The sequence below is a fragment of the Pediculus humanus genome, genomic scaffold (assembly GCF_000006295.1).
Source record: "Pediculus humanus corporis 1103172107673 genomic scaffold, whole genome shotgun sequence".
In the NCBI taxonomy this organism is placed as follows: Eukaryota; Metazoa; Arthropoda; class Insecta; order Psocodea; family Pediculidae; genus Pediculus; species Pediculus humanus.
The window spans coordinates 174,483-188,612 of NW_002987282.1; the positions used below are offsets into that span (position 1 = coordinate 174,483).

The following is a 14,130-nucleotide window of genomic DNA, read 5'->3' on the forward strand; positions in this document are numbered from 1 at the left end:
GAGTTTCGATTTCGAAAAATGATTTTGTGTAAGGAAATTGGGAAATTTTTTTTATAATGAGATCGAAGCATCATTTAAATAAATTACGACCGGAAATGGCCGCCATTTTTAATGTTTTTTTTTTTTTTTTTTTGGTAATAATGATGATTTTGTCGGTGAGAATTTCACATAAGGAAAACTCAAATGAATTGATTTTTAAAAAACTCGGTAGTACGAAACATCTAAAAAAAAGAAATTGACTTTCTAAATAAATTAACCGGTATTATTATTATTATTATTTACAAAATGGCGGCGTAGCGATTTTTTTTTTTTTAATGAAATTATTTCGTGCCACCATTGTTTTGTTTTGTTTTGTTTTTGTTTTTTAAATTTTCTAGGGAAAATATTTTCGATACAAACGTTCGTTCGGTTTTTTAATTAACCGAAAAAAAAAATTTACCGTTAGTATAAAACTTTTGTTAAGTTGGTAGAATTGATGTAAAATAACATTTTTTTTTTTTCGTACGGATTGTCATAGAGTGTGTGCGTGTGTGCAATTATATTTATCGTGGGAGTTTTTTTTTCTTTTTACACGGTAACGAACGACGTAGGGAGTAAAAAAAAATTGAAAATCTTTTTTTATACTCTTTAATGATTTTTTTTTCGGATTAGGATTTTTTTTGCCTGGAGCCACGATTCGTTTTACCTCCTGACACGATCATTTCACTTTTTTTTAAACTTATTTTCTAAACGACAAAATTTGTTTTTTATATTTTATTATTATTATTATTATTGTCGCTTTTAAACACGACAAGGCTCTTATTTGTCAGGGTTTTTAGGTTCATTTATTCCAGGTTTCTACCCGACGATTCCTTAGGGATAAATTCACGTTGGTGCTATTTATAGAGTATTTTCCGAAGAATGTGGGCCGTCCCACATAGTACAATTTCCTGGATGGTTTCTTCTTTTAAATTTTATTATTATTATTATTATTAATAAGTTATCAAATTGATCGATTGATTATCAATAAGGCGTGACCCAAACCTTTAATGCCGGAAAATGATTTTTCTCCTTATCATGGGTTAGATACGTTTTTACCCAAAAAAATAGGAAATCCACGGTTGCGGAAATATGCGGACATTTATAATAATAATAATAATAATAATATGTAAATTGATCTTGTAATCGTAATTAAATACGGCCCTGCATTTGAAAACCTGTTTACGTTTTTAATCCACCCTGACATATATCCCTTTTTAATTTGTTTTTTTTTTTTTTTTTTCCTCGCGACGGAAAACGACAACGTTTTCGACTTTTGTTTATTTTTATTTAAATGATAATAATAATGATAATATTTTCGGTTGAAATTAGTGCGCGGAAATTAAAAATTCAAAAAAAAAAAAAAGAAAAAAAATATACTTTGGCCCATGGGGGGATCGAACCCACGACCTTCGCGTTATTAGCACGACGCTCTAACCAACTGAGCTAATGGGCCAGTTGTACAACCGTGGCTACATAACATGAAATTTAAAACGAATAACGATAACGCATACACGAATGAAACAGTTCACGTATAAAAACATTGATGACGTAGTTCTTCAGGAGAACCAATCGCGTTTTAGAATCATCGAAACGAAAACCAATCAAAAAAAAAAAAAACAAAAATTTTTGCTTTTACCGACAGAATGATCATCACGAAACTGTAAATATAACATTGCATCATATTCGAATGTTTTCATTTAAATTATTTTTATTTAGAAAAACAAAACAAAACAAAAACGTGATCAAATTCGTACGAGATCGTATTAAAGTTTATATGATTTTAAATGTGAAACAATAACAATTATTAAACAAGTGAAGGCTATTTGAATTTGAGATATGGCGCGTTCTCAGACGCACACACGCATGGGTTTAATTTATTATTTTAAGTTGTTTCGAGAGGGTCAGTGAAAATAACATAACGAGTGATAGTAGTAATAATAATAATAATCGTTATTGTTGTTAGTATTATTATTATCGTTTTACGTTCGGGCGATCTTATGCGTGGCAGGATTCATGGGAATAGGAAAATTTTTTCTTTTAGGTGACGTACTTTAATTTATTTATTTATTTTTATTTCGTTTCTCGTATGTTTACGCTTCAGTATATATTTTATTATTATTATTATTTATGATAGGAATAGAATACAAATTATTTAGACGAATTAACAAGGAAAAATTTTGCACTGACATTAACGGATTTTAAGTGCGAGGGGATTCCCCCATAATACAAATTAAATTGTTGTAATTTATTTTTTTTTATTTGTTTCTTCGCCGTCGTTTGTTCGTCTGCTTGAATGTTTTAATAATTTTCGGGCGTTAATAATTTATTAATTATTTATTTTTTAAAAAAATATTTCCTCGTACGTTAATCTCCTACATTAATTTTAAGGGAAAAGGGAGGGGAAAAAATCCCTAGCGTCGATTGCGCGAACTAATTCAAATAATAGTTATAATAATATTTAATAGATGGCGCGGATTGTAAATAAAAAGTTTACCTACGGTTAATTTAAAATGGTCGTATTATTATTATTATTTTTTTTTACCCCCCCCCCCCGCGAAATATTAATAATAATAATAATATTTAAAGTTAATTTGTTAAGAAGGTTTAATCGGAAGGAGAAAAAATTATTTAAATAAAAAAAAAAAAAAAAACTGACTTAACGAACGTTCGACCATAGACGTTACAAACAATAAAAATAATTATTTATTTTTTTACTCTATGGTTTCTTTCTTTTTCTCTCTTTCTCTCTCTCTCTTTCTCTCTTAAAAATTTACGTCAAGTTAAAACAAGACAATGATGGGATAAAATAAAAAGGTCAGTTTTCTTTCTATTTTTTTTTTTTTGTGGTTAATACAATCGCAATTTTAATCGTTTCTTTTTTTCTTCTGCTTTAAAAATTATTAATTAATTCGTACACGAAAAACTAAAAAAACTTTTTATTTTGTTGTTGTTGTAAAAAAAAAAATATTAAACGTGTCAAGAAAGTGTCACGAAATGAATTTTTATTCAATTCATTAATTTTTTTTTTTTACGACAGCAAGTCATTCTCATTCAGTCATTCATTCATTCATTCATTCACTCACTTATTACGAGAACCGTAATCGTGGATAAAAAAAAACCTGGGGGACTAAACGGGCTGCTGCAGCACAAGACTTAAAATTTCATATAAAAAATTTTTTTTTCCTTTTGATTATTATTATTATTATTATCACAGGTAAATCAGGTTCGAATTGGTACGCGTCTCTAACGTCTTTTATTCCCGTTTTCCCCCTTTTCCCCCGATTCTTTTTTTTCCCTCAATCGAGTGCCTGATTTTTCCTTTATCAGTTATCACTGTCGATGCATCTTCTGCAGTTTTTACATTGATTACGTTATAATTAATAATGATAATAATAGTAATAATACTGATGATGATGATAATGTGATTGATAGGGTAAATTTTAAGGTTGTTTAACTTTGAATATTGTTTATTCGACTCGTTTCACTCCCGGCAATTTCATTTTTTTTTTTTTTTTTTTTTTCATTTAATACATCAAAGTTCGAATTGAAACCTGACAGGTAGTCGTCACTAATAAGTGACGTCATTAAAATTATTAAAATTCAAAAAAAATGTTATGAAAATATTTTATTGTTTTTTTTTTTTTTTTTACATACAAAAACACGAGAGATAAATATGATTTATTTACGAGTGACGTTTTCTTGTTATTGTTTTTGTCTTTGTTTTCACCTTTCGACCGTTTTAAAATCATCATCATTATTATTATTATTATTATTATTATTTAATTTGCGTAACTATATATACAAATAAGGGGGGTTATAAACGAGGCGGTGAAAAAATGCGTGCGTGTGCGTATGAAAAGGTAAAGGCAGAAAGAAAATGAAAAAAATTTTCTTCCTGTTTGTTCAAATTTACTGAGTTTTGATAACGCAAAAGAAATTTTGAACAAACAAAGGAAAAGAGAGAGAGAGAGAGAGAAAGAGAGAAACAGAGAATGAAAGAGAGAGAGAGAGAGAGAAAGAGAGAAACAGAGAATGAAAGAGAGAGAGGGAGAGAGAAACAGAGAATGAAAGAGAGAGAGAGAGAGAGAGAGAGAGAGTAAAAGTAATACAGAAAAAATTAAATTTCAATTCGTTTAAATAATATAAAATTCGGGAAAAATTTTGTTTTACGTATAGTGACGTCATTTCCGGTTTAAAAACTACTACGACGATCCTAAATGTTTTCATACCTGATACATTCAAACGGCATAATTACGCAGTTATATTTAAATAATAAAACAATCGACTCACATTCATTATCAATAAATAATAATTTAAGTCAATAATAATTATTATTTTTTTTTTTTTTTCATAAAAATCGTCGCGAATAATGATGATGATGATGATAATAATGATGATAATAATTACTGGAAAATTACAAAAATGAAAAAAAAAAAAAAATTCCAGGATTTAATTAAAAAATATTTAGTCAAATTTAAATAAATTATTGATTGAAAAATTATTTCTATGCCGATTACGCCATTTTGTTTTTTTTTTTAATATTTCCGGTAAATCCGTAAAAAAAAAAGAAAGAAAATTGTCGTCTGCTAAAAACCATTATTTACATTTAAATGCTTCCGAAAACAAAACTTTTCTTCTGCTTTACATTCGAGAATTTCGCGCGTGTGCGTTTTTTTTTATTTTTTTCAATTTTCCGTTAATCCCAACCGGAAATGGTTAAAAAATCGAAATCGAAATTTGATTTTATCGAAAAAAAAAAAATTTTTTATCGTTCGCGTATTTTTGTTTTTGTTTTTGTTGTGTGTTCGACGTCATTTCCGTATTTATTTTCATTTCCCCTTTTATTGGAATTGTTTGTTGTCGAACAAACAAACAATGAACAATTTTTTTTTTTTTTTTTTGTTACTTATTAAAACAAAAACAAATTTATTTTATTTTGTTTGTTTGTTTGTTTGTTACAGTTGACCAGATGATGAAAATCGCACGAAATACAAACAACGCCGTATAACAAACACTAGATAATAATAATAATAATAATAATTTGGAATGATAAAAAATATTTAAATGTTTTATTTTATCATCACGTAGAAAAATTTAAATAGGTAAGCGAACTATAAAACTTATATTATTATCATTATTATCACTAATACTTTTTGCCATTGTTACTATTGTTGTTGTCAGAATTCAAAATGGCGCGAGAAAAGAAATTTTTTTTTGTCCAGCGAAATTATTCGAACCGTTCACATTATTATTATTAATATCCCATTAACGTTTCCTCCCCCCAAAACGAAATTTATTTAAAAAAAAAAAAATTTTCGTTCGAATATCGGAAGTGACCTGTCAATGAAAACTTTTTCTTCCGTTTCCGGTTTACAATAAATCCCACGGTAATGACTTATTATTATTATTATTATTATTGTTGTTGTCGTTGTCCGAGTGACCCTATTTAAATAATAATTTATTTAAAATTCGTTTGTTGTTGTTAAAAAAAAAAATTTTTTGACGAAGGAAAAAAATGTCGCCATGATTACGATGATGATGATGATGATGATGATAATAATAATAATAATAATAATAATAATAATAAAAATAATGACAAATTACGTAACATAATTTTTGTTTTTGTTGCATTGGCAAACATCCACAAACACTTTGCATGCAAAATTTATTTATTTGAATGTCAAGGATTTTTAATTATCTAGTTTTCGAGTTCATCATCATCATCATCATTATTATCATTATTATCACCATCCCCATTATCATCATCATCATCGCAGTAATAATAATAATAATAATAATAAATGTGTGTCGCGCTTTAAAAAACATTATTTCTATAAATGCGTAATGAAAAGTGAGAAAACGTTTAGAAAGAGTTTAAAAGTTGACATCGACGAAGTTTTCCTTATTTCCGGTTGTTTTTGTTTGTCGATTCCGCTCGTTTGTCGTTCATTTAATATTATTATTATTATTTTCGCATGGAAATATTAATAATAATAATAATAAATGTAATAAAACACGACATTTTTTTAAAAAAAGAAAAAGGTTTTACGTAAAATTGTTTTTTTTTTTTTTTTTTTCACCCGGTGAGTTTTCTTGGTTTTTTTTTTTTTTTCTAATTTTTTGGCGGGAAAATTTTTGAATTTTTTTTTAATTTTTTAGTTAAATAGAATATTATTATTATTATAATAAAGAAAATGGCCGCGTCGAACAATTCAAATATGATAAATTACGATGATGATGATGATTATATGAAATCCTTTCTTCCATCGTCTTCGTCACCACGTAACGAAAAACAAATAAAAGTTGATGACGTCACGGGAGTACCAACGAGTGAAATGATTGAATTAACGATACAAAATTTTGACTGGTTAGAAGAGGATGAACAACCCGACGGTACGGGAATGTGGATATTCGGTTATGGATCTCTCTGCTGGAATCAGGGATTTACGTACGAAAAATCAATGACCGGATTCATAAAAGGATTTTCCAGGAAATTTTGGCAGGGAAATGCAACGCATAGAGGAACGCATAAAAAGGTATCTGGAAAATTTTTACTCTTTGCTCGAAACCCCCAAGATCCCGCGCCCCCACTCTTAACGTTATTACCACGTCACGCGAATGGATACGTGCCTAATTTATTCGACAATTGTCGTTTGTGTGGTTGTTATCAATGCGAAAGAACAAGTCAGCAAAATCATAAGCAAAACATTAAGATAAAGGAAAAAGTGTCGAATTTACAAAGTGTCGACGGTTCGTGAACTTTTGTCGAAGAATTTGATTCAAAAAAAGAATTGATAGGCCGTAAGGAATCTAATAACGTCGTCTGCTCACAAGATTTGTTGTAAAAATTTATCCAATTTACGGTCCTGATTTTTTTTTTCGTTCTTCTGATTTCCCCCCCCCCCGCGCCCCGCCCCGTCCCGTCCCAACCGCCCCCCGCGTCCGCCCCCCAAATGAAAAATTGAAAAGTTTTGCATGCGAATCGGCAAAAGGTGATTAATGATCGGTATTATTCAAATGTTAATTGCTTTAATCATTAGTCGACAGATTTTTACATATTTGTCGAACAATGTCGGAGAGAGAGAGAGAGAGAGAGGGGGGGGGGAGAAAGAGAGAGAAAGAGAGAATTTATATTCACAAACATTCATGCATTTATTTATCATTTTCAGCTTGGCAGAGTGGCAACACTGATAGAGGATGATACGGTGAGTATTATTTAATGTCGGGGAAGGGAGGAAGGGGGCGGGGAAGATGAGAGTTTGAGAAAAGTTTTTTCGTTTGCATTTTCAGGGTACCGTGTGGGGTCAAGCTTTCCAAGTTAAAGAAAAAGAAGCTTTTTCGTATTTGGACAACAGGGAGTGCAAACTCGGTGGGTACCTCACGACGATATCGACATTTTACCCGAGACAAGATGATGATAAAACATCCGTCGTCAAACCGTTTCCGGTTATTTTATATTTGGCAACGTCGTCGAATCAATATTGGTTGGGTGATTCTCCACTACCGGAAATAGCAAATCAAATAGTCAATTCGTCCGGTAATTCCGGTCACAACGTCGAATACCTTTTGAAATTGGCCGAATTCATACGGGAAAACATACCGGAAGCGATAGACGATCATTTATTCACTCTGGAAAATTTAGTGAGATCGATAATAGAAAGAGAAAAACTTTCGTTGGATGAATTAATGGGAGGAAAAACCGTTAAAAATAAATTAAAAGAAGGCGGTGCCGTCGATGAATCGGATGACGATGGCAACGTCGGCAACGTCGACGACGGAAACGGTGAAATGATTGGAGAAAATGCCGGAAACGGAAACGAAAGGACTGAATCTTATCATTTCACATCAAATTTACCTAAGAAAAATCTTCGATGCGTTAATATTTGTTAATTGATAATTTTAAAAGCGCGAGTAAAAAAAAAAAAAAAAAAAAAACAAAAAATTTTTCCCGCCATTTTTTTTTTTTTAAAGAACTATATTATTATTATTATGATTTTATTCGATGGTGACGTAAGCAGTATTAAAATATATATATAAAAATATCGAATTTTTTTATTTGATTATAAATTTTTAATTCGTTAGTTTTAACTGTAAAAAAATTTTTATGTTGTAAAAAAAAAAAATAAAAAAAAATTTTAATTTTATTTAACGTTAACAAAAAAAAATTAGTAATAATGATTAATTTATTATCGATTTATTGATTTATTGATTTATTGATAAGTTTTTTTTTTTTTTTGTTAAAATCGGAAAAACGAATTTCAACGAATTTTAAATGACGTAAAGTTTAAAGGATGTTTACGTATATGATTGGCGTTAACATACCGTGACCGTAAATTTTAAGAATCGTCGAGTTTTCGGTTTTTTTTTTTTATTAAATTTATTCAGGTATTTTTATTATTATTATTATTATTATTATTATTATTAGATTTTTACCTCGAGGGAAACATAAAATAAAATTTCACGCGGTTTTTTTTTATTTAAAAAAATTACTCAATATTTCTAACGAATTTTAATTATTATTAAAAGCGTCAAATTTGAAAAATGGCCGCCGGCAAACAAAATTTACAATAAAAAAAAAAAAGAAAATAAATAGGACAGGGAAAAATCAAGTGTGGAAGAAGTTGGAAAGACGGGGGGGGGGGGGGAAATTGTCGAAATGCAGGGAAATTTTTTTTAAAATTGTCAAAACGTTACTAAAATGTCATTCGATTTCTTCTGTTTTTTAAATTTGACGTAATGGTGAAATTGAAAAGCGAGTTCGGGTTAATGACACGCACTCACGCACTCACGCGCGAAATTACAAAAATAAATCAAAAACTACTTTTTAATTACCGAAAGAAAAGAAAAAAAAAAAAGAAAGTTTTCACGCATAATATTTCATCATCATTAGTATCATCATCGTAATTATACATAATCATCATCATCATCATCATCATCAACAACATCGTCATCATCATCATCATTACTTATTTATTTTTTTTTAAATCTTCGCAAACGTTTTTTTTTTTTTTTTTTTGTTTCTTTCTTTTCATTTCATCCTACGCAACAACGTGGCACGAGAAAAAAAAACCATCGAACGTTACATTCGTGTAACGTGTTATAATAATAATAATAATAATAATAAGTATTATTATTATTATTACCACGATGCGTATCCGTCGGCCATTAATTATTTTCATGTAATTTACTCAAAAAAAAAAAAAATTTTTTTTATTTACGAGGTTATAATGGGGGGAGGGGAGGGAAGATGGTTATCAAGGGCACTTTATAAATAATAATAATAATGATGATGATGATGATAATGATGATAATGATGATGTACGCTCGTGTGCGCGAGATTCCAAATAAAAATTTTGTTGAATTCAAAAAAAAGAAGAATGGTGACGTCACAACATAAGTAATCTCCATTTCCGTTTTTTTTCACAACCGAATTATTAATAAATAGTGATAATAGTGATAATAGTGATAACGGTGATAATGTCATAATAACGTCAACGTTTAAATTTTTTCACCATTTTTTTGGAAAAATAAAATAATTTTTAAAGAATGAAAATATGAATGGATGGATTGATTGATTACGTCGTTACGAAAATACGTACACGCATGCGCAAAATTTACATTTATTTGAAGAAGAAAAAAAAAAGAGAAACCAAAACAAACCTCAAAACAACCGCGCCTGAAAAAAAAAAAAAAAAAAAAAAAAAAATTTCACACAAACCGAGAGTTGGAAGTAATGAAGGTCACGTTTTAAAAAACAATCAAAACTGGAAGCGAGATAATCAGGTCTGAGTGTGTGTGTGTGTGCGTGTGCGTGTGTGCGCGGTATGTACGCTCAGTGCAAAAACTAAGATGATGAGTTATAAATGTTAAATTTCAGTGAGAACATTCAACTAAAACATTCGACAACCGCGACAACCACGACAACAACAACAACAACAACAAAAACAACAAAAACGAAGCAGATATCGTGAGGATTCGACATACGTCCGACATAATTTTTATATATAAACGTAAGTACGCGCGTTTTTTTTTTTTATTATTTTATTTTATTTATTTTATTTTTAATTTTAAAATTTTTTTACCGGAACGTGAAATTAAATAATAATAATAATAATAATAATAATAAATTTTTTTTCTCGTTCCACGTCGATTTTCGATCGATTAACTTTTTATTAAACTTCGCGTTTTCGTCGGGTTTTTTTTTTTTTTTAAAGGAATTTTCGCGCGTTCGCGAACGTTTTGAAATTTTTTTTTGATAAGGTATTAAAGTAATTATTTAACGGTCATTTTTAACAAACTGTTTGTTGTTTGTTTAAATTAAGGCACGACAACTTCCGGCGGGGCAGGAGGCAATCCTCGTTTTGCACATAATAGCGAAAGTTGACATTTTTTTTATTTTATTACGAAAACAAAAACGTGGCGAAAATTTTCTTTTTTTCTTTTTAAATAGAAATAAAAAATTTTAAGGTACGACAGGTAGCGATAATGATAATAATAATGATGATTATATACCCGTGTTAAAAACGTTAATCGGCCTCAATTTCTTTGTCGTTAAAAAAAAAAAAAAAAAAAAAATTTATTATTATTGTTGTAAAATAAACCGTAAAATGAATTCCGAGTGAAGTCGTAAAAAAACCTAATCCCACGATTACAAAGAAAAAAAAAACACGAAACGTGTAAATAGAAAACAAATTAAAAAAACTTTTTCTTTTTCTTTTTTTGTGATACGCATCATTGATTTTTTTGGTTTTTGGTTTTGAAAATTATAATGATCGAAAATTTTTCTTTTCTTTTCTATTTCAGATTTAGTGAATGTGTGAATAAGAAGGAAAGAAAATGAAGAAAATTGGTTTAATTTTTTTTGTTTTGTTTTTAAATTTGATATTCGTGTCAGGAGAAACCACAGATCAAGACCAAGAATCAACAGATGAAATAAATGAATATCCTCCTCCTTTCAACGTTGGAAAATTTGATTATTTCGACTGGCAATTATGCACGGTTCGTTATTATTATTATTATTATTCATTTCGTATATTGTTAATTTTAACGAGTTGTTGTTGTTGTTGTTTTAGAGACGAAAAAAAAATTATTGTTGTTGTTGTGGCGTGTAGAAGGTTATTAATCATGTTTCTTTCTCTCTCCCTCCCTCCCCCCTCTCTCTCTCTCTCTCATAAAGGGAGAAGATCATCTGTCATTAATAAATATCTCTCCTGTCAATTAAAAAAAAAAATTGCAAAAATGAAATCTCTCTGACAGGAATTTATTATTTGTCGGTTTTTTTTTTTTTAATACCAAAGTCAATGGCTTCATGTTTATCACATCGACATTGCAAGGTTACTGACTATCATTCGGTGTAACTATGTTAAGGAGAGAGAAAGAAAGAGAGAGAGATTTATATTTTGTTATAATTTTAGGCTTATTAATATGGCATAGCATTTTTGAGTTATTGTTTTGTTTTTTTTAGACAATAGCAGCATCAGATCCCGGAAATGTAATAATATCACCGATAAGTGTTAAATTTTTAATTAGCATGTTATACGAAGGTTCGTCGGGGGAAACGGCAAAAGAAATAGAAAAAATTCTTCACTTACCAGATGAAAAAAATTATGCGAGAATGAAAACAAGCGCCATTTTAAGATCACTTCAGGTGAAATTTAATGAACAATTTATTCCACTTATCCAAATGAATCTTTTTTTCTTAACTTCATTTTTTTCAATTCCAGGCAACGAATCAAAATTACGTCATGGAAATCGGTACAAAAATATTTGTCGATCAATCTATGACGCCGAAAAATTGGTTCCAGAGAATTCTTTATCTTTATTACAATGCCTACATAGAAAAATTAAATATGACGGATTACAAAACGTCTATTGATAGAATAAATTATTGGGTTGAATCTGTTACTCATGGACACATAAAAGATTTGATTACTCAGGGTAAAAACAATAATAACAATTTACATAAATTAATAATTATTATTTAATAATTAACGGTTATGCCATCGTTCGATCGATCTATAACAATAAAATCTATTTTAGTGTACATCAATTAACCAACCATAATAATAATAATAATAATTATCGTGGCATTCTTATTTAAAACTCTTGATTATTAGTTAATATTCTCTCTCTTTTATTATTCAAATATTTAATTACTGTTATTTTCTCATGACGTAAGCCAATAATGAAAGAAAAACGTTATTCTAACCCACGCTTATTAACACCTTAATACACTTTTTTTTTTTTTTTGCTTGATTTCTAGTTAAACCTTAACAAACGTTTTTATTATTATTATTATTATATTTAAACTTTTAATTTTTCTTACTTACGTAATAATTTTAATGAATAATGAACGCTTGAATTTTCCTAAAAGTTTATTTTTAAAAATTTAACTCATCGAAATAAATGATAATAACGACGGTTTAATAACATTCTTTTGTTTGGCGCGCTTTTACTTATTACGTGGCGGCAAATTTTTTCGTAGGATTAATTTAAGTTGGTAACTCTGGTTAGATTATGGCGGGCGACGGTTTTGTTTTCATTTTATCAGTAACTTATTACTTGAAAATTTTATTTAAAAAAATGTTTTTAAGTTGAATTTTAGTTTAAATTTTATATAAAATGTTTAAATAATAATAATTTTATGTTTATTAATTATTAATTAAGTTATAAAATGAAGAAATTTACTGTGAAACGATTAATTATTAAAATCACATTTTGTGATGGGCTTAACCTGTCAATGTGTTTGCAGAAAATTTATTATTATTATTTATTAAGGTAAAAAATAATTATTGTTTTTGTGAATTTTTCGAAGTGTGAAATCATCGCCCGAAGTATTTAATTAAAATTTATTTAAAACAATTCTAATAAGTCAACGGTGGTTGCAACATTCAACGTGTCATCAAATATTTATTTTTACAATGTAAGGTATTCATTACTTACATAATCGAATAATTTAATTATTTTTAATTTTAGATAATCTCAATCAAGCAATGATGCTACTCGTTAACGCCGTTTATTTCAAAGGTTCTTGGGAATCCGTTTTTCAACCTGAAGAATCTTTTGATGGAAATTTCGAAACGTCGAATGGACCTAAAAAAATATCATACATGAAACAAACTAATTACTTTTATTACATCAGATCACCGGATATAGATGCACAAATATTGAGGCTACCGTACAAAGTGAGTAAGAAAAAATCATTTTTTTAGTTTAAATATAAAAGGGAAAAATGAAAAATGTTAAACAAATTTTTTTTTTATCAGGGAGACAAATTTTCAATGTACATAGTACTTCCAGAAAAAGAAAACGGTTTGGAAAAAATTTTAAAAAATGTCAGTCCAACAGATATAAGAAAACAAATAATGAGACTCGATGAAACTTCTGTCGAAGTCATACTTCCTAAATTTAAATTCAATTACAAAACTGATTTAAAACCTGTTCTTAAAAAGGTATAAGAAACGAAATGAAAATTGTTTTTTTTTTTTAAATGCCATGTTGCCATTTTTAAATTGTAAACGAAAAAAAAAAAATTTTTTTTATTGTTTTCCTTTTTGTTTCAGTTGGGTTTTAGTAAAATATTTGATTCGTTTGGTGAAATGAAAGGTTTGGTTCATAATAATCAAGTTAAAAATTTGGCTGTGTCAAGCGTTATACAAAAAGCTGGAATAGAAGTTACAGAAGAAGGAAGCGTTGCTGCTGCAGCTTCCGGTAACATTTTCTCTCTCTCTTTCTCTCTCTTGTTTTTTTAAATAAAATTAATTTTGTTGATTAATGTTTGTCGTTTTTTTTTTTTTAGAAATGCAACTCGTCAATAAAATCGGAATTCAAGACGAATTATTTAACGCGAGTCATCCATTTTTATTTTATATCGAAGATGTCACGACTGACACGATAGTTTTCGTTGGAAAATACGTTGGACCGGAAACGGATGATTCCGAATCGAAAATCCCGGTTAAAAATGAAGAAGAAAAAGAAAAAGATGAAATGAAAAAAGTTAATTCTACCGTAATCTCATCATCGATTTCTAACGTTCCGACTAAATTACACGAACTCAAACAAAAGAAAATCAAATCAGATTACAGACAATCATACAGATACAGATCATAA

General features: G+C 28.7%; 2 protein-coding genes and 1 non-coding gene across 3 annotated transcripts; 2 read left to right on the forward strand and 1 right to left on the reverse strand.

The window, feature by feature from the left end:
• Window positions 1–1,400: 1,400 nt before the first annotated feature.
• Phum_PHUM291150 lies at window positions 1,401–1,474 on the reverse strand. The gene has a single exon. It is a non-coding gene; the product is annotated as a tRNA-Ile (tRNA).
• A 4,795-nt stretch (window positions 1,475–6,269) lies between these two features.
• Phum_PHUM291160 (uncharacterized protein) lies at window positions 6,270–7,911 on the forward strand (the record flags this gene model as incomplete). The annotated part of the gene is made up of 3 exons (XM_002426980.1): window positions 6,270–6,557; window positions 7,191–7,226; window positions 7,312–7,911. The coding sequence occupies 3 exons, from the start codon at window positions 6,270–6,272 to the stop codon at window positions 7,909–7,911; spliced, it is 924 nt and encodes a 307-aa protein (XP_002427025.1).
• A 3,410-nt stretch (window positions 7,912–11,321) lies between these two features.
• On the forward strand, window positions 11,322–14,130 carry Phum_PHUM291170 (serine proteinase inhibitor, putative; the record flags this gene model as incomplete). Its single annotated transcript, XM_002426981.1, has 7 exons — window positions 11,322–11,354; window positions 11,486–11,668; window positions 11,745–11,958; window positions 12,997–13,205; window positions 13,287–13,472; window positions 13,584–13,731; window positions 13,820–14,130. 7 exons carry the CDS (start codon window positions 11,322–11,324, stop codon window positions 14,128–14,130), a joined length of 1,284 nt encoding a protein of 427 aa, XP_002427026.1.